Source organism: Cervus canadensis, chromosome 20 (assembly GCF_019320065.1).
Source record: "Cervus canadensis isolate Bull #8, Minnesota chromosome 20, ASM1932006v1, whole genome shotgun sequence".
NCBI lineage: Eukaryota > Metazoa > Chordata > Mammalia > Artiodactyla > Cervidae > Cervus > Cervus canadensis.
This window is the reverse complement of record NC_057405.1, coordinates 40417739-40439031: the sequence shown is the minus strand read 5'-3', so window position 1 is coordinate 40439031 and position 21293 is coordinate 40417739. Positions and strand designations below refer to the sequence as shown.

Sequence of the window (21293 nt, the reverse complement as noted above, 5' to 3'; positions counted from 1 at the left end):
ATAACAGAAGGAGTTTGCTTTAAGATCTAACTTCCTGTTCCCTTTAGATATCTAATAATAATGCAATACTACACTCCTCGCATGAATAACCCCCTAAATAGCTGCAATTCTGATATTCACTTTAAAACAAATGTCCATATTTTCATGAATTGCTTTTTAAGTGACATAATTTGTATAATTACATATTTTTGATTCCTGTGCTTTTATCACTAATTTGATATACATGCCTTAAAATGTATTTACCTTTACTTTCCTTTTCAGATTTTTCAATTTTCTTTTTCACTAGGGAGGAAAAATAACAAGAAACCATTGGCTTAAAAACATAATTTTCTTACTCAGTTTTGGAGTAAATATTTGCAGATGAAACTTGATCCCATAAGTGATAGACGGTCAAGGTTCTACTTTTAAAGATGTGAAGATAAAGTCTCCCTCCCTTGTGTAAGAACATGTATATTTCTGTTATCCTTGGTTATTTGGTTTTATAAAGCACAACCCCCTCCTTTTGTTTTCTGGGTTTATTTTTGTACATGCTTTCAAGTAAAGCTAGAGTAAGCCATGCATTTATTAATAAGTTTAAACTAGTAACAGGAAAAACCATTTAAAATTTCTATTGTTACCTTTAGGAAATGAAAATTTGATTAGTGCTATGAATACTCAATAAATTCACTGTTGAGTAAAAACAAAGTAAGATTCAGAATATATCTCTGAGGAAAATGTGGACACATGCTTTTTAAACCAGAGTTTTGACTAACTGATGCTTTTCTTTAACTATATTTATCAGACAAGAGTAAGAAGGACACCAATATTTAATGAGTGACAAGCAAGCATGTAGTGGGAATGTTATATATGTTATTTTATTTAATACTTATCATAAGCCTTTTGGAAAGTCATTACGTCTGTTCTATAGATGAGTAAACTGGGAATGTGAACTGTTAATGGATTTTCCCAAATGTTACACAGCTATATAGAGATTCAAATTTAAATACTATTCTTACAGATCTATGTTATCTACTCCCAGAGGAGTCTGGGAAAACAAGTATTTACCTGATTCTGTTACTTCTGGTGTTTCCTCTTTAGAAAAAAATAATAGAAAAAAGGAAGAAAAATAAAAGGAAAGAATAATTTTGTTTTTCTAGTAGCAGACAACTGAACTTCATCTTTATGTTATTCCATATTAATTACAAAAGTAGTGACAATAGACACATACTCAAAATGACAAAGAGATACATTGGTAACTAATACTTCTGAAAACATAACTGGTATCTATTCTGGAAATAGAACCACTATACACATTAATATTAAATATTCATACACGGTAGAATGAATCAGTTTGAAGACCTTTGCATGGTTTTCTCAATTACAAATTATAAATCTTCATTACATAAACTGTTAACATGATTTGAACATGCACATGCACACATTCATTTATTAACTTTTTATAAAGCAACTTTATGCATAACAAGGACTTAGTTCAATGAGTGGGGTTGAGAGATGAGATTTTAAAATATGACAAAAATAATCTCAACTCACAATGACTACAGTCAGAGTAGTGAGACGAAATAGAAAAATGTTATTTGTCTTTAACCTATGATAATGTATAATTAACCCTTCATTTTGCTCCTTCAGTAAATTCGAAGACCAATTATTTTTTAAAAATATGCCTTAAAAATTATATCCACACAAATTCGTTCAAGTGATAGTATTTTCTATGAAACTGGTACATTAAATGATCAGCCTAATATAACTTTTTTGAAGTTCAAGGAAAATTAAAATATTTTATAAGAACAAATATATATAATGTATAATGTTTTATAAACAAAACTGCATTTGCAAATAATTATGGTGATATTTCTTATCAGTAATCTAGTTTTGACTTTCAGCCCTTAATTTTTGTAATAACTTTCATATTAGTAGCATTTACACAGACTAAATATACTAGATATTTTTGCCAACCCAAAGGCAACATTTAATGTTGAACACTGGCATTGAATCCATTCAGAAGAAAATCATAGATGTATTCACGAGAAATCTGTCATAACACTTTTAAGGAACCAGGTTAGTCCTTGGCATTGAAAATCTTTAGACACAATTTCTAGCTACACTCTTGATTGAAATGTAAATATTTACCCCCAGGGTAATGTCAAGGTCATAATTTAATAGTACTAAATATACATTTTCATTTTTATAAAATTTCATACATTTAAAAAATTATTCCTTTTTACTATTGCTTGAAATGGTAAAATAAAACAGTGATTCTGAAACACTAAAACAACTCATCTTTAGCTTTTGAAGAAATATGAAAATAAAAAGCTAATATATTAAGATTAAATAATTGAAGATGTGTATTGTGTGTTCTAAGCTTGTTTTAACGCAGCAATGGCTATGAGAGGAACCTACATACCATATTTATTCAATATATCCTAACAATACATCCTAATATATATCCTATATATTCAATATATCCTAACACATACTATATATTATTCAATATATCCTGAAAGTACATAAAAGAGAGATGGAACCACTTTTATTTTGTGGACAGTATTAGTTAAGGTAATTACATTAATTACACAGATAAGGACAACAGAAGTCATTTTAGGCATTCCCTCATAAAATCTGCGATAGTGTAATTAGCACTCAAATATATGTTCAAATATTAATGAATAAAATACACACTATTATTTGTCAAGAGGAACCATTTATGTAGGTAATGTCATAATAGCTACTAACATACCACAATAATTTTTACTGCATGGACAATTTAAAGAAATTATAAAATTTAAATACTTAAATAGAAAATTCTTTTTAAAATATAAATTTATTTATTTTAATTGGAGGTTAACTACTTTACAATATTGTATTGGTTTTGCCATACATTGACATGAATCCACCACGGGTGTTATACTTACTTGGAGTTGGTTTTGGTTTGTCTAAAAAGTAAAAAAAATATAAAAGAAAAAGAAAGAAAAGAAAAGGTCATTTTCTGGCTATAGGTAAAATATCAGACTTTTATATTTCCTAATTCTGTTTGAGTTAAAATAGGAAAAGGCTAACCTTATATTAAAATGAGCAATAGGCAATGCAATTTGAGCAATTTTTAAATCATGTTCTAATGAATTCCATATTCCAATAAAACTTCAAAGAATAGGATCTTCTTGGTCTCTTTATCCTTGTAAAGCCTCATATTTCATCTGATGCAAAATGAATGCTTAAGATAATCTGAACTCCTTACTGTTCCTGAATGGCATAAAAGACACATTCTGCTATTGTCCTTTCAGAACTTATTAATACTAACTAATATTAACTATTTAAACTTATCCAATCCAGTCTTTGGAATGAAGAAACTGACTTTATAAAATCTCAGGAAAAATGAGTGAATTGTTGGTGAAAAACACAAAACTATGCCATCCAAATACATGATTTGTTTCTTAAATATACTTTGTCTTCTGAAATTAACTACAAGCATTAATTATGTAGTCTTATATGTAAATATCTATTTATTAATAAAGAACTAAACATTTCTTGATGATTGTGAAGAATTTGAATTATCTAAAATTAGATTAATTCATTAACAGAGGAAATATAAGTTAATACAATTTTTAGAGAACAATTAGAGAAACAATAAAAATTACATTGAATATAACATTTCACTAAAATATTTAAGGAATTTTATTCCTAAAGATAAATTTACAAAACTAGGCAGATAATTATATTTATAATTGTATATTATTTAAGAAAGCTTGTCAGATAACTTAAATATAGGTCAATCAGAGACTAGTTAAACTGTGTATAACAATACAATAGAATACTTAATGAAGAAATGCTTTGTGTACTGATACAGAAAAATCTTCAAATACACTCCTAAACAGGAAAACCTAGGGAAAGAGCTATTTATAGTATATCATGACTTGTGTAAAAAAGGTGAGTGTGTGTATATATATATATACATATATAAAATTTGTAGACTATCTCTTCTCCAGGGGATTCTCCAGACTCAGGAATCGAACCTGGGTCTCCTGCATTGCAAGCAGATTCTTTACACAGTTGAGCTACCAGGGAAGCAAATTTGTATGCAGGTATGTGTGTATATGTGGGCTTCCCTGGTGGTTCAGCTGGTAAAGAATCCACCTGCAATGTGGGAGGCCTGGGTTCGATCTCTGGGTTGGGGAGATCCCCTGGAGAAGGGCATGGTAAACCAGTCCAGTATTCTTCCCTAGAGAATCCCCATGGACAGAGGAGCCTGGCGGGATGCAGTCCATGGGGTCGCAAAGAGTTGGGCATGACTGAGTGAATAAGCACATGTTTATATGTACATGTCTTTTACATATATTGCTAGATGGATACATTAAAAAATAACAATGACTACCTATCAGACATTATTGGATACTTGGGAAATGGGAGCTGGTAAAACAGGAAAAGAAGGGGAGGAGGGAAGCTTATTTTTGCAGTGAACCTCCTATATGCCTTATTGTTGAACCATGCCAAGTATTATATATTTTAAAAATTAATTGAATTACAGTTTTAAAAGTATTAAGCTATTATAGAATTGGATGATTTCTATTTTAAGAAATTATACCAAGTTGAAATCCATGATTTTCAGTGAAACATAATATGTACAATTAGATATGATATTTTACAGTATATCAACAGTGACTCAAATTTCATGCTCATGCTCAGCTGTGTCTGACTCTTTGTGACCCCATGGACTGTAGTCCACCAGGCTCCTCTGTCCATGCGATTCTCCAGGCAAGAATATTGGAGTGGGTTGCCATTTCCTACTCCAGGGGATCTTTCCGACCAAGGGATCGAACCCATGTCTCCTGTGTCTCCTGCGTTGGCAGGCAGATTCTTTACCAGTGTGCCACCTGGGGAGCCCCGAGTCAACATTACCAGTGTGATAAATGATATCAATACTAGCATCAGTAAAACACTGAATATTTTGCAAGGATCTTGTGAACCATGAAAGCAAATACTGTTATGCTAACACAGCTGTATTATAATAGAATGCTTAGCATTCCATATATATTGGTTATAATATTTAGCAAACTACTTATCAACACTACCATAGCCCTTATGTCAGATAAACTAGATCCTATTACAAAATCACAAGACTAAACATTACCAGGAAAGAAAATGAAAAGTGCTTATACGCTTTGCTTTAATTTTCAAAGGTAATAAAAGCAGTGAATTGGGATAGAATGCAAACCAAAAAGGCAAAAACACCTGTTTTTATAGACGGAATTTCTTTTCCTTGATGTTCAGCTTTTTCTAGAGAGAGAAATAAGAATTAACTCACAATCTGTAGATTGTTTGTGTAGCAAGCATTTCTTATCTATATATTTGGAGGTAATCCTCAGTTTGTATGGGAAGCATGCTCCCAAAGTCATTTGCATGTAACTTGGAACACAGAAAGCATATTGCCATGGAAACATGTTATAAACAAGATCAGGTTCATTCTCAGGGCATCCTGTAAGATACTTTGAAGATGCTAGCTCTCTTGGTATAAGAAGAGGATAGAAAATGACAAAAAGGAGAATAATTGTAGGAGGATTTTTCTTTCTTTGCTGAAGCTTGAGTCATTCTTTGGAGATATTTTAAAGCAGATGATATCTATCTTGGCATTTTATAAGCTTCCTTTTTACCTCTCTGACTTCTTCTAGGTCCCTTCTTGGCAGGACAGAAACAATTTGGTGCTGGTCATTCGTTTCTTGTTGAAAATTTAACCTAGACTTGCCTTATTCCAGAAAGTATCATGCTTTGTATTTTCATTTTCCTGAACTACCCTCTCATGTTAGGTTCAGTTAGAACTCTCACAGATGAATCTCAACTAAATCTAGCACATGACAATTGGAATCACAACATGTACTTAATATTCTTCTCGGACCTTTGAAAAATATTTGAATTAAAGTAAATTTTAGGAGATATCTTTCTTTCATCAGAAGTAGAATTTCAAATAAAGCTGTTTAGAGCATGATACTTTGAATGGAGTTAGGATTATGTGGAAATAGAATAGATCACTGCCAAGTGCTAGCTCTTACTAATCACACCCAGGTTTATTACCCCTGAGCTGTTCTGGTTTACCTGTCCTTTCCTTCCCTCAGCCTGAATTTGGAGATTCTCCAAAACAATATTATTTTCTCCCCATCATCTTGCACCAACAGTGAAGTAGGTGGGGAACTGTGGGATCTATGTTTCATAAGATTTAATTGGACATTTATAAAGTAAGGATTGATAGCATTCAAGAATGAACTTCCATGATCTTAAGATTGTATAACTGTTAATGTTACATAAGCATGCACAATAAAATAAGCCGATATTCAAGTTAATAAAACTGCGATAATAATAGTACTTCAAAAGTATAATAAAGTAAAAATAATATAAACTATATATATTTTATATTGCATTCAAAATACATGCAATAAGTTCTAGGAGGTAAATACATCCTATTGAGGCCCCCTATATTTCACTATATCTCCTGAATCACTAATATGACCTCTTAACTGCCCTCACCAAATCTATCTTTGGATCTTGTCAATTCATTTTTCATACTTGATTCAGAGAACGTTTGACAAATATTCACTCATACCTTCATCTAAGCCTCTGTTTCACAAATACACATCATTCAAGAGCCAATATCACAATTCTGACACAACTTTGGATATATTTACTACTGTGACAATGGGCAAATGTTCACGCTTTTCTGAGACCATTGGTCACTTTTTTAACTCTCTACACCTGTAACATATGTATCACTCCTGAGCAATGAAATGGATGATCTTTAAAATCTATGCTCATAAGAAAATTCCATGGTTTTAATAAACAAGTTGCAAAGTTTAATAATTCAAAAAATTATGAAAAACAATAATACCAAAGATTAGCTAACATAATTAATGCTGCTTAAAGCAAACAAGTTAAAAATAGTATGTGGTTCATAACACCAAAAAGTGTATATTATTTAATTTTCTTTTGTTATTCATTACATATGTTTAAAAGATTGCCCATTTATTCTAGCTTCTTAGTGTTATTTATAGCTTGTATAGTTTCACTCTTTTAGTATTAGTAATACAATTTCCATAGATTTCTTCCATACAATTATAGTGAATTATTAGTTAGTAGTGAAAGACAAAGACGTTAAATCAAAGCCAGAGCAATAACAGTAATTTATCACCTACAGAAGTACTTTAGCTTTAGGCAAAACTAAAAATAATAATTGGGAAAAAATAAGCATATTGTAAAAGCTGATATTGCCAAGTAATAGTTTTCAGATTTTATTTTCATCTCTTACTTGTTGGTTTGGGTTTGACTGTGGAAAATGAAAGAAAATAAATGACATATGATGAATACAAACTATGAAAAAAATAACGCTTTGGCATCTGTATTTGTTACTTCTTCATTTTAAGTTCTCCTTAAGATTAATTCACTCTCTCTGAACACTGTTATTTCACTGTCAGCAAATATGCTAATCACACTGCTTATTAAAAACTAAGATGAACAAACTTTTGGGTAAAATTTGAACCAATCTATATATTTGAGACACAAATACATTGGGCTAATTTCTTCATAATCTCCAAATACCCACATAACTAAATGAGATACTCAAGGGGTCATATTAACACATTAGGGTGAAAATTAAATAAATGTTAACCAAAATTACAAGCTTAGGCAATGGTTGGGATACAGTACAATGGTCATATGAGGTAATATGAAAATAGCCTTATGAGATTTCTTTCTGAAGAAATAATAGTTCACAATTTCTATAAATAATTAGTCCTCTCCTGAATTCTATTATATTTTCCTCTGAGAACTATACTTAAACCCTGATTATCATGATTATCTGTTAAAAGAAAGAAATTACTTCACAGTCCTTTTCCTTTGGAAAGATTTTTAGTAAGAAATAGGACTCTATTCATGGCCAAGGTAGTAGGGTTTTCATTTTGGGATCAAATGGAGGCGATTCAGTCTTTCAGGATGTCAGCTGAGATGAAAACTTACTTTTGTTCATCCTTTTAGGACAGAACTCCAGAAATGAAAGAGTGTGTACATTTCTTTTTTTTTCTCTCACATTAAATGATGAGTTGATATTATATATTCTGTTGATCATTTTTCAAGGCAGATTTTAAAACATATAATCACATATAGTCTTTATGAAGTTCTCATGAATGAAAATTATTCCATCTCATACATGAACAGCAAACAGTTCCAGATTTTTGTGATTTTAAAATTGGAGAAAGTGTGGTTTGAAAGTGAGGGTAAACACCTAATAGAACAGGATAATCAATGCATGCATAGCTTTCCTTACAACTTATATGTAAGCTTAGGTCAATCACACTTTAAAAAAATAAAGTTATGTCACTCTAGTTTTTCACTGTTAATTTTTATTGAGTATATCTTTCAGTTATTTGCAAGAATCTGGAATCTTAGAACTTATGACACAAAGTGCTCACACTCCAGTGAAGATGTGTGTGTGTGCACACCGACATAACACAAAACTGATACATAGAAGAAAAATTTGAAGCAGCTTATTTACCTGTTTTTTCTATCGTGGTAGCTTTTACATGCTTGACAACTTTTTCATCTATGATAGGAAAAAAGTTAACACAAGTGGGCATTTTAAATGCATCAGTTCAAAACAGTGACACATTTCAACCTTGATATTTTGTATTCTCTTTGAAATAACACCAATACTAAGACAACCTTAGCTGTTTTCTCAATTGAACAAGTGATATCTTTTATTCAAATTGGATGGGAGCACAAAGAAAATCTGTCTAGCTACAGATGTCCTTTGCATGTTTCTTGCCACAAAACTTTTTCTAATTCAAATGTCCCCTAACCCCTAATCAAAGTACACTTCATCCTTTGCTTTCACTGTATTTCACTGTATTTATCTATACAGGAGTACACATAAAACACATAATCCCTTTTCATTATTGAATAAGAATAGGCAGAAACAATTTTTTACCTTTCATGAGCAAGACACCTCCCTGAGAAGCCAGGACTAGCCCCAAACCCTAAGTTTTTATGCCACAAAGATGGGGAAGGGCAAAGGTGGTATATTTATGGGATGTTTTCTGTGCTGTAGATTTTTGTAAACATAGTTAAAGAGATCTGGATCAAAGTAAAGGGATTAGAATAAAGATTCTATATAAAATCAAGCTTTGCAAGTATTCAACAGTGGGAATGAATAGGTGAAATATCCTAATTGGAAAGTTTCACTTGGAAACAGAATTTAGAGTATGAACATGATCACTGAAATAAAAGATGTGGCTAGAGGGGAATGCCTTTGTTAGACACTCAGAGATGAAACTCTCTCCTGTTCTCAGGATTTCATCTCAAAAATGGGTGCCATTTGGGACAATAAAAAAATAGGGTTTATTATTCATGATATTAGAAGGTTCTAAAAGTTGTTTCTAAAGTTTTGCTTATGTCAGTACAGACTGCTTTTCTTACCTTCCCACATCAGGCTCTGCTTTCCTTATTTCTATCAACTCAAATCGACTGAAAACAGATTTTCTAAAGTAAAATCTTAAAAATATAAGCAGAAGTTTCCTAAGATATGTTTGGAGAAGGTGTTTTTACCTTTTTAAAGATTCTGACCTAACCATATTCACAATTCAGATAGATGATTCAGCCTGAAATAAAGGACCATGTTCTACAGAACAACTGGGAATTGGTACAACCTCAAAATTAAATTCATATTTAATTGGGTTAAAATAAAATTTAAATAAATTTTCTATTCTTAAATAAAAACTAATGATTAAACTAGTCTTGGTAATTTTTCTATTTCTCTTTATGAGCAGAACCTATCAGCTTACCTCCACTTTCTGTAAAGTATAAAACTAGGAATAAGAAGAAAGGAAGGGAGGCAAAAATGAAGGAAAGAAGGAAGAAGGATGAGAAGCAGGAGGAAATTGCTTTCTTTTTTATTTCCTTTTCTTGAGATTTTTGGAATTGAAGATGATCACATTTGAATGAGCCATTCTGAATTACAAGTTTTCTAGGGATGTCTTGCCCCAAACAGAACAAAGCAAAACAAAATATAGAGCCCATTCAACCGAATGGGCATTCAGCATTCAAGTGAATGCTGGCAAAAATGGTCTTTGCGCTAAGCTAAGTTTCTGATAGGAAAAGATCATGAGCTATCTAGTTATATCTGGCAGGCCAAGTTCTCAGCACACAAAAAAAAACCAAAACAAAACATTGGGAAGATGACTAAAATTAGAAGCTGAGTGACTTAACACATGAATCTTTCCTAATAACTTTAGATCTGACTCTAAGCTCATCATCCTGCTAAAATGAGAACATTGAGAGACAATTTGATACTATAAATACCACCTGCAAAATACCTGGTTTACCATGAGAAATAGCCTTTTCTGGTTTCACTGTGTCTTGTTCTGAAAATAATAAAAAGAAAATATTTTTGGATGTGTGTGTTAGTCACTCAGTCGTGACTAACAGTTGCACTCTTTGCAACCCCATGGACTGCAGCCCACCCACCATTCCCCCTGTCCCCTGCCCATGGAATTTTCCAGGCAGGAATACTGGAGCGGGTTGCCATTCCCTTCTCCAGAGGATCTTCCTGACCTAGGGATCGAACCCAGGTCTCCCACGTGCAGGTGGATTCGTTTCCAGCTGAGCCATAAGGGGAGTCCAAGAATATTGGAGTAGGTAGCCTATCCTTTCTCCAGGGGAACTTCCTGACCCAGGAATCCAACTGGGGTCTCCTGCATTGCAGAAGGATTCTTTACCACCTGAGCTACCAGGGAAGTCCTTTGGATATTTAGAAGCTTTATAAATTAACATATGGTGAATTTTCTCTGTGACATGGTCCAGTGATTTGTTAAGCAGAAAATAATTGACAGATTTGAACAAACATGTCTATGGAGAAGAACTGTTCCTCAATTTTCATGTCATCCTAGTTCAGATAAAAAGAACTTTAAGGTTTTGGTTGTATGAAAACAATATACCAAGATTTCTTATTTAAATTTAAGCACCTATAGTTTCCAAAACATAGGCCATAATAAAGCACAAATACTGAGGCATATATTGCATATATATTATTAAAATACTTAATTTTTTGTTAAAATTCTATATTAGCTTTAAAGGTAAAATAAAGATACATACTGTGTATTTGAGGTTTTTCAGATGAAGCTAGAACATAAACATTTATAATATAAAAAATCAATTTATTTTGCCTGCAAAATTGTAGTATTTATAATAATAAATGAAGTTCTAAATAGTACTACACCTAAACAGAAGTTTTAAATGGTATTGGTCTTCTGATTAAAAAATAAAAAGGAGGCAAAATGCAAAATGTTTATATCGGGTAACACATACTCATCTGCAGCCAATCAATATACTCAGGAAAATAAATCATAAGACAGTAGTTTGGCACTTTTAAACCTTGGTACGTTAAAAAAACATATTTTTTATAAGAGAAACTAGACTCCAGTTAATGATGAGTTGTCAAGTAAGCTCTGGTGAGAATTAAAGGAATAATATAGTATTGTATATATACATCTAGACTTGGATTTTTGAGTTTGCTGTTATTTAAGAATCCTGCTACATAATTTTTTATAATGAAGAAATAGCATCCATAGAGCCTGAGGGTTTTTTTTTTTTACTTACCTCAGGTGAGTAGCTAGTTGGTACCACAGCTAGGACTTACACACACTAAATAGCAACGTAAACTTAGAAAGATCATTCTGATTTAGGTCAATGGTGCCTCTTAATAAAATCATTGTTAGTCTCTTAGTGAGATTACCCAGGGTTTTGAGTAGATAAAACATGGGCACAATTCTAGCTTCAACATTTATTAACTTGAAAATTTTGTCTATTGAACTGTTTCCACAGATACTAAATATGGGTAATAACTGTTATGGTACATGCCTCTCACAGTGAAATGATGAAAATTGAATCTTACACTATTCCTTAGCTCATAGCAGATGCTTGATAAATTCTTGTTCTCTTTCAAGTCCCGGTAGTCTATGATTTTGTGACTCTGGTGTGTTATCAGAAATAAACTCACAAATTAAATATGACTAACACTAGACTTTGAAGAACTCTAAGAAATGTCTCTTGAAACCTGGAGTCTCTGCTGACATTCATTTAAAGCCATATTCCAGATATTTTGCCTATGGAATATCCCCATTCTCACCTAATCCAGTGTTGTAAAAAATATGGAATAATGGGTTAGGGAAAACAGTGAGGATGTGGAAGACACTGTGTAAATCTCCACTGGTGTTATTTTAGTTCTAAAATAACAGCAACATTAGCTCTGTATCTATTTAAGAATAAAATATTGTTACCTGGTTTTGCTTCCTTTTTAACTTGTGACTCTGAAGGGAAAACAAAAGACAGACATTTTATTATTTTATTTTATTTTATTTTTTCATTTATTTTTATTAGTTGGAGGCTAATTCACAACATTTCAGTGGGTTTTGTCATACATTGACATGAATCAGCCATGGAGTTACATGTATTCCCCATCTCGATCCCCCCTCCCACCTCCCTCTCCACCCAATTCCTCTGGGTCTTCCCAGTGCACCAGGCCCGAGCACTTGTCTCATGCATCCCACCTGGGCTGGTGATCTGTTTCACTTTAGATAATATACATGCTGTTTTCTTGAAACATCCCACCCTCGCCTTCTCCCACAGAGTCCAAAAATCTGTTCTGTACATCAGACAGAAATTTTAAAATCTGAAAAAAATAAACTAGAGCACAAATTCATTTTCGGACACTATTTTATTTCATTTACCATAATTTGAAAAAGCAGAATTTTAGCAAAACTTATCTTAGTTTCCTACTGGCCTGCCAGAACTGGACTATTAAACACACAGTAGTTAAAATCATGCCACATACTTGTCTGTCATTAAGTTGTTGCTACTGCTAATGAATTTCAACCTCAATTTTCTGTTTTCTGAAGATTATTGTAGAGAATAGCCCCAGTGTCCACATAAGATAAATGACTTGATGATAGGATTTGGAAGAATATTTTTTGAAATATATCTAGTTGTGATTCAGAAATGTAGACAGTGCTATGACTTGAATTATATCCTTGTTGTTGTTCAGCCTCTCAGTCATGTCTGACTCTGCAACCTCATGGACTGCTGCACGCCAGGTTTCCCTGTCCTTCACCATCTCCTGGAGTTTGCTTAAACGATGTGCTACACACACACACACAAATATGTTTAACTCCTGTCTGTTGGGTAGAAGGTGGAGTTTGTAAGTGAAGGACATGGATCTTTAGTTTAGAAAACTCTGAGTAGAGTGTGGAAAATACAGCATGGATTCTCTTCACTGCTTATAATAAAATGAGAAAGAGAAGATAAATTGAGGAGTAAACTGCTATGCAAGAGGAACCACTACTTGGTGATTGAGAAAATGCTCACCCTGACTAGATAGTGCACCCTGGAGACAGGACCAAGGGTGTGGCTGGAAAGAATCATGGATCCAATCCTCCACCTCAGCAGAAGGCAGAAAGAGAGATGTGGTGACCCAGGGAGATCTGTGGGGGACCCTCTTGTCCAAAGACTTGGATCTTCAGGAACTGAACTCGAGACGAGTCATGTTTTTGAAAATTTTATGCAAACAAAAATAATGTTGGCCTGGACAGACGTGGACAGAAACAGGATGAAATGAAAGAATGTCAACTCTAATGGCCAAGCCATGATGCAACAGCTGGGATGATGGGACTTCCTTGGGTAGAGAGGGCAGGACTGCCATCCCAGTGGGCCGAGAGGCCAGGGCCACCATCCCCTCCCCCTAGGTCCAGAGAACACAGCACTGAATCAAAGAGGACATTTTCAGGCTTTGATACCTAATGGAATCTTCCCTGCTATGTTTTGGATTTACCTGGGACCTGTGACCCCTTTCCTTCCTTCCAATTTTTCCCCTCTGGAATGGGAATATACATTCTAACCAGTTTCACATTTTTGTTTTTTCTTTTTGGAAACAGATGATATTTTTGTGGTTTCACAAGTGGAGAGGAATTTTATGAAAGGAGAATCATACCCTGAGTTTTGCCCGTACTGATTTAGATAATGAGATATGAGACTTTGAATTGATAAAGTTGTGGACTTAAGTGATGCTAAAATTATTAGGACTCAGGAATGTTGAAATGGGGTGAATGTATTTTGCTACATGTGAAGGACATGAACTTTGGAGGGGTCACAGGGTAGACCTTTGTAAGTTGACTTGTGTCACCCTAAAGGATGTTCTGCAGTCCTAATCCCCAGTATCTCAGAAACAAACAATAAGTGAAAGTGTTAATTGCTCAATCGTGTCCGACTCTCTGTGACTCAATGGACTGTAGCCCATCAGGCTTCTCTGTCCATGCGGTTTCTCAAGCAAGAATACTGGAGTGGGTAGACATTGCCTCATACCCTGCTGACATCTTGATTTCAAACATCTAACATCCAGAACTGTAAGAGAATACATTTCTGTTGTTTTTAACCACCTAGCTTGTGGTATTTTATTACAGCAACCTCATAACAATGAACTGGTTCAAAATTGGGAAAGGAGTATGTTAAGGCTGTATATCGTCACCCTGCTTATATAACTTATATGCAGACACATCATGAGAAATACCAGGCTGGATGAATCAGCAGCTGGAATCAAGATTGCTGGGAGAAATATCAATAACCTCAGATATGCAGATAATATCACACTGACGGCAGAAAGCAAAGAAGAACTAAAAAGCCTCTTGACGAAGGTGAAAGAGGAGAGTGGAAAAAGCTGGCTTAAAACTCAACATTCAAAAATCTAAAATCATGGCATCCAGTCCCATCATTTCATGACAAATAGATGAGAAGCAATGGAAACAGTGACGGACTTTATTTTCTTGGGCTCCAAAATCACTGCAGATGGTGATTGCAGCCATGAAATTAAAAGATGCTTGCTCCTTGGAAGAAAAGCAATGACAAATCTAGACAGTATATTAAAAAGCAGAGATATCACTTTGCCAACAAAGGTCTGAATGTCAAAACTAGGTTTTTTCCAGTAGTCATATACAGATGAAAGAGTTGGACCATAAAGAAGGCTGAGTGCTGGAGAATTGATACTTTTGAATTGTGGTGCTGGAGAAGACTCTTGAGAGTCCTTTGGACTGCAAGGAGATCAAACTAGTCATTCCTAAAAGAAATAAACTGTGAATATTCATTGGAAGAACTGATGCTGAAGCTGAAACTTCAATACTTTAGCCACCTGATGCAAAAGGCCAACTCACTGGAAGAGACCCTGGTGCTGGGAGAGATTGAGGGTAGGAGGAGAAGGGGGCGACAGAGGATGAGATGGTTGGATGGCATCATCGACTCAATGGACATGAGTTTGAGCAAACTCCAGGAGATAGTGAAGGACAAGAAAGCCTGGTATGCTGCAGTCCGTGGTATTACAGAGTCGGATATGACTTAGTAACTAAACAATAACATAATGCTAATATGGTTGGGAGACATGAGTCAAAAGTTAACTGTTTTGAAAATCACTGCTATGTTTTCTTTTAAATAGTGCCTGCTGCCTGCTATTGCCCTCAGAAATGTTCATCTGACTCAGGAGCCCCCCAAAATTAGAAGAGTAAGAGCAGCTGTTTCTCTGACAGGATGTCTGTGTTCTACAGCAATCAGCAAAAAATAGTCTTTAGTCATTTGTTTCTTCTGAACTATATAAATCTATCAGTGATTTCATCTTTGTAAATAGGACTTTCTCTAGGAAAAGGTAGTATATGCTTGTTTTATTTTAAAAAGTTGTTCAAGAATAAAATTTTAGTATAATATTTGCACTCAGAATATTTGCAAAAAGATATGCTATTCATGGGGTTTTCTGGGAGGCTCAGCTGGTAGAGAATCCGCCTGCAATACAGGAGACTCTGGTTTGATTCCTGGGTCTGGAAGTTCCCCTGGAGAAGGGATAGGCCACCTACTGCAGCATCCTTGGGCTTCTCTGGAGGCTCAGATGGTAAAGAATTGAACGCGCGGAGACTTGGCTTCAATCCCTAGGTTGGGAAGATCCCCTGGAGGAGGGCATGGCAATACATTCCAGTATCCCTCCCTGGAGAATCTCCATGGACAGAGGAACCTGGTGGGCTACAGTCCACGGGGTTGCAAAGAATCGGACATGACTGAGTGATGCAGCACACGCTATCATTAGAAACATGGAGTGCAAGTATCAGTTTACACATTAAATGTACATACCTGGCTTCTCTTGTTTTTTCACTTGTGGCTCTAAAAATGAGTAAACATTAGTAATTATGATTGTATAAAAATATCTATTTCCTATGCTCATGCATATTTCTTTTATATATTATTTATTATTTTCTAATCATCACTATATTTAATTTTCCTCTTATAATTGCAGCAGATTAAGACACACACAAGTAAAGATTCCTCATTATCAACCACAATAAGAATTATTTTGAGAAAACATTGGAAATGTGTGCTAAGGATTTTAATGAGAAATTAATGAAAGGTATTAACTTGTTCATGCAAGGAATGAAGGATGAAGGGAAATTTCAGCATAGCAAATCCTCAGAAATACAAGATAACCAGCACATTATCTACACAAAATAGTTAAACCTTTGACTTTATGTAAAACACTCAACAATAGAATCAGAGGATGAGTAAAGCATGCATTTAAGATTTTTTAATATTTGGCATGCACATAACATACGTGGAGACTTGGGCTTAACTTCTTTGCCTAGAAAAAGTTTAAAAATTATTAAAAACTGAGTCATTTCATTGTTACTGGATCAACATTGTGTATGATAGAATATTACATATTTGAAAATCAAACACTGTAGATCCCAACTATATTTATTGAAATTTTTATAGGATAAGTACTTTAATGTCCAAGCCAAGTTACTAATTGAAAAATCATTTAAAATAACAGCAGTTTAGTTTCATGGCACCACCAAAAGATACTAATTTCACAAACTCTTATATATAATGTTAACTGTTTAATCTAATGTTAAGGTAGAAGATATCATTTTATTTTGAGAAATTACTTTTAGCCTTTCATTACCCAAAATGAAAAATTCAAGACTACTGTTTTCATTTCCATTAACTTATAAATACGTTATTTGTTCCAGTATGATATACTATGAAGTGACTGCTGCTGAATATGCAATTCTTGATGATCTAAAGTATACTATATGAATTTATTGCACATTGGATTCTTAGTGTAAGGGTTCTCAAATTTTCTGTGAAAGTTCTGTGAAAGTTTGTTTTTTTTTTACTTCGGAGCCCTATGATCTCTGTTGGACAGCTATGGAGATTTTTTTGGAGCCACTATTTAACTCTGCTCTTGTAACACAGAAGCAGCTACAAACACTATGTAAATGAATAGACTGGCTATGTTCCAATAAAACTTTACTTACACAAGCTGGTAGCCAGTCTGCAGGACATTGTTTGCCAACCTCTGCCCTATCCATAGTCAATTTTAACTTTCTCTCTTGTCTCAACAAAGATTTTAACAGCAAGCAAAGCACCTTTGATTCTGAATTCCCGTATAAATAGCACTCAATACCTTTCAATCACTGCTCAACTAAACTTCTAAAGAATGTCATCTTTACTTGCTTTTTCCATTTGTTGACTCCCATTTAATTACTAATTCACAATCATCTAGCATCTATTCCCAATGTTATATTTATTAGACATCTGTGGTCACCAATTCTCCTTACTTTCCAATATCAATGAACATACGTAATTACGTGGATCCCTTTCTTCTTTCTAAATTTCTGTTCACTTGTCTTCTGGGAAGGAGGAACATAACATTTTCTACTATAATAAGATAAACATTTATACCATTCTCTTCATTCTCAAAAGTGTCCTAGTGACTTTCCCTTTAGCTAAGATAAAATAAAGGGACTAGATTTGTTTTCATACTTGAAACTATAGGAAACAGAAGAAAATTATATACAATAAGGTTGGACAACAGACAATAGAGGGCAGTGACTCTTAAGTGATGAAAAACAAATGAGGTGTGCTCTATGATTATCCCAGCTTAATGCTGTGAGAGAGTTGCAGCCAGTTAGTACAGTCATGGAGTGGATTTGGTGACATCTAGCTGGGAATCTTGAGAAACAAAAACAAGGAGAGATCAGTGGTCAGAATAATGTAAAGTGTTAGTTGCTGCGTCATGTCTGACTCTTTGTGACCCCTTGGACTGTAGCCCACCATGGTCTCTGCCCATAGAATTGTCCAAGCAAGAATACTAGAGTGGGTAGCCATGCCCTTCTCCAGGGGCTCTTCCTGACCCAGGTCTCCTGTGTTACAGTTTCTTTGCTGCCTGAGCTACCAGAGAAGCACCAGAATAATGTAAAGTAGGAAGCTAAAGATACTAGAAAGAGATAGAAAAGAGAGAAAGTCGGGAATTTGTGGAAGGCTCCCTCAAGTCTTCAGCAAGTACTGACCAGCATATGCACATAAAGAAACTACTTAAGGTAGAGAAAGAAATATAAATATTACTACTGCAGTCTATAGTAAGTGTTGAAGTTGGGTAGTGTCAGCCCATCAGCTTTGTTCATTTTTTTTCAATTTTGTTTTGGCAATTCTGGATTTTATTCTGATCCATGTAAACACAACCCACTTCAGTACTCTTGCCTGGAAAACCCCATGGACAGAGGAGCCTGGTAAGCAACAGTCCATGGGGTCGCAGGGTTGGACGCATCTGAGCGACTTCACTTTCACTTTATGTAAACTTTAGAATTACTTGGTCAACATGCACAAAATAACTTGCCAAGATTTTAATGGAAATTGCGCTGAATCTATAGATCAAGTTGGGAAGAACTGACATCTTGATACTGAATCATCCACTTTACATTTTATAAAGGGAATATCTCACAATTTATGAAAACATTTCCATTTCTTGATTTTTTTCTATCAGAGTTTTCTTCCCTCCTTTTTTTTTTTTTTAATTAGGGTTCAGCTATCTCTTCCTCAGAAAGCATTATCTGATATGGTTGCACAACTTTTACCCTTTATGTGCCAACATTATGTTTAGGATATCATGATCATTGTTAAGCACAATCTACCGTCTAGGACATTCATCTTCCTTCTTCATCTGCCCAAATCCTATTGATTATTCAGACCAACTCTGGGGTCTGTGGTGAGACTGGCCACTCATCACACTCTCCTCCTATGAGGATGGGCTGCCCAGGCTTGGGGAAGGGGAGTGCAGGGAAGGTGGATCTATTTTTCCCATACTCCTCAATGTATCTTTACTTATTTCTTTGCTTCACTCAGGTGTTTTAATCCCTCACCCAGAATCCTTGGCTCTTGTGAAGTTATTTTCACTCACAGATAGTTGTTCGATTTGAAGTTTCTTGAGAGGAAATGAACATTAGAAATTCCTGTATCACCACCTTGCTAATGTCAGTCCTAAATATTCTTTAGCTCTTTTACATTCCTGCTTTCTTGATCTTATACATTCAGCTATAACAGTATATAATACCAGTTTAAAGTCTGATGATACTTCACAGGCAAACACACTTGCAGATATATGAATGAATAAAATGCATGTAAATGTCTGTTTATACATGGTCTAAGCCTATATATTTCCTAAGGTCCATATTTAGGCTGCAATAAACATAAGGACAAGTGTAGAATGATTTTTGGAGGAGAATTCTGTTAAGGCAGCGGTTTTCAAACAGCAACACCACCTGGGAATTTAAAAATGTAAATTCTCAGTCCCATCCCTGACCTTCAGAATCATAAGCTCTAGGGGTAGGCCAGCCCATCAGGTGTATCTGACACATGTTGAAGTTTGAGAACCATTGTTTGATAACCATGACTACATTTGTTAATAGCATTCCTTTAACAAGAAAACTAGGGCTATTTTTTTTTTTTTATAATTCTGAATTCCAGCTAGTGGTGTATGTTATATTTCAGCAAACATAGTTTAATTAAAATCAGAGAAAGCCTTCCATCGACTGAGACATAAACGGATAAGCTAAAAAAAGAACATGCTTATGTTGATTGTAGTATGTCAACTTTTCAATGTAGATGACAGCAATATTCCCAATGTTTGTGATTGAGATCTGGAAAGTGTGATGTGAAATCAAATTCGTATAAAACAAGAATATTTTATTTTTACAAAGAAAGCCAAATCATTGTAACTTTGATGTTCTCATGGAAGTAGTAATTGACTCCACATTCACAGAATACATTTCAAATAGTAAGCAACAATATAATAAGTATATACAGACATAAATATATCTGCTCACTATGGAGATTTTAGTTTTTTCTGTTTCTATTGTAGCTTTTATATTTTCTAAATATACTGAATTGTATTAAAAACAACATGTCAGTGCAGTATTTCCTATTTCTACCCTTACAATGCATATATTTAAAAGAATAATTGGTTATATTTCAACAAATAAAAAAGAAAAAAGTAAAAGGAAACCAAGAGCCAACATATTCTAAAATATTAGACACATGAATGATAAAAATCACAGCATTTAAAAATTATATACATAAAAGAAAAAATAGCCTATCTATATCTATACATAAAGGAATTTTGAAAGTAACATCTGACAAAATTAATAAAATTTTGACCTAGCACAATCAGAAACTATATATTTTGTAGGACACTGGAACAGGCAGTGATAATATATCTTAAGTGTTGGGTCTAATTCTCATTCAGACACTCATTTACTGTGGAACCTTGACATGGCCATTTAATTTGCTTGGTTCTCCTTTTCCAAAAAGAAAATAAATGTAGAAAGCTAGATTAGATGATTTCTAAGATACAATCCAGGTTTTAAATAATATATTTACATTAAATATTAATTTAAATCTAAATAGTAGATCACTTTTACTAGGTGACATAGTTTAGATGGTCAACCTGAAATGTTGCAGCAGTAACTCCTCTTAGGTTTATTGCTCTTTAGTAAGTCTGTTTACTCAATTCCTGATAGATCTTCTGCTGTGGAAGCACATTTGTAAGTATAAGGCAGATTAACAAACCTTGTTTTTAAGACCAGTGATTTTGTTTCAGATATATCTCTTACACAGCTGTTTAGTACAGAGCAGAAAATGGTTCTGTTGTAGATATATATCTTAGCCCCAAAGAACTACTTAACAGGCACTTTGCCTTTTAAATTGACTTGGAGATTAATATCTAAACTTTATGCTATATATATTGAATAAACAAGCCATTTGGAGGAGGCAAGGAAATGTCATAAGGACTTTTATGTATGCCTGAATCGGTTCAAAGATCCTATTACATTTTACTAGAAGTCACTATTTCGCTACGTTTCAATACATTTTTAAACTTCTAATTATCAAAATTAAAATGGAAAAGT

At 34.0% G+C, this 21293-nt stretch overlaps 1 protein-coding gene across 1 annotated transcript in view; it reads right to left on the bottom strand.

Annotated features, from left to right (window-relative positions):
- Positions 1-2: 2 nt before the first annotated feature.
- The window catches only part of LOC122422712 (triadin-like), a 107190-nt gene continuing 85899 nt past the window's right edge, over positions 3-21293 (bottom strand). The window contains exons 14-24 of the mRNA XM_043439330.1: positions 16661-16687; positions 16186-16215; positions 12306-12335; positions 11122-11148; positions 10344-10391; positions 8528-8575; positions 7286-7303; positions 5224-5268; positions 2910-2930; positions 1045-1071; positions 3-282 (exon numbers count right to left, since the gene is read on the bottom strand). Of these exons, the coding sequence (XP_043295265.1) occupies positions 179-282; positions 1045-1071; positions 2910-2930; positions 5224-5268; positions 7286-7303; positions 8528-8575; positions 10344-10391; positions 11122-11148; positions 12306-12335; positions 16186-16215; positions 16661-16687 (425 nt within the window). The 3' untranslated portion in view covers positions 3-178. The remainder of the gene's footprint in view (positions 283-1044; positions 1072-2909; positions 2931-5223; positions 5269-7285; positions 7304-8527; positions 8576-10343; positions 10392-11121; positions 11149-12305; positions 12336-16185; positions 16216-16660; positions 16688-21293) is intronic.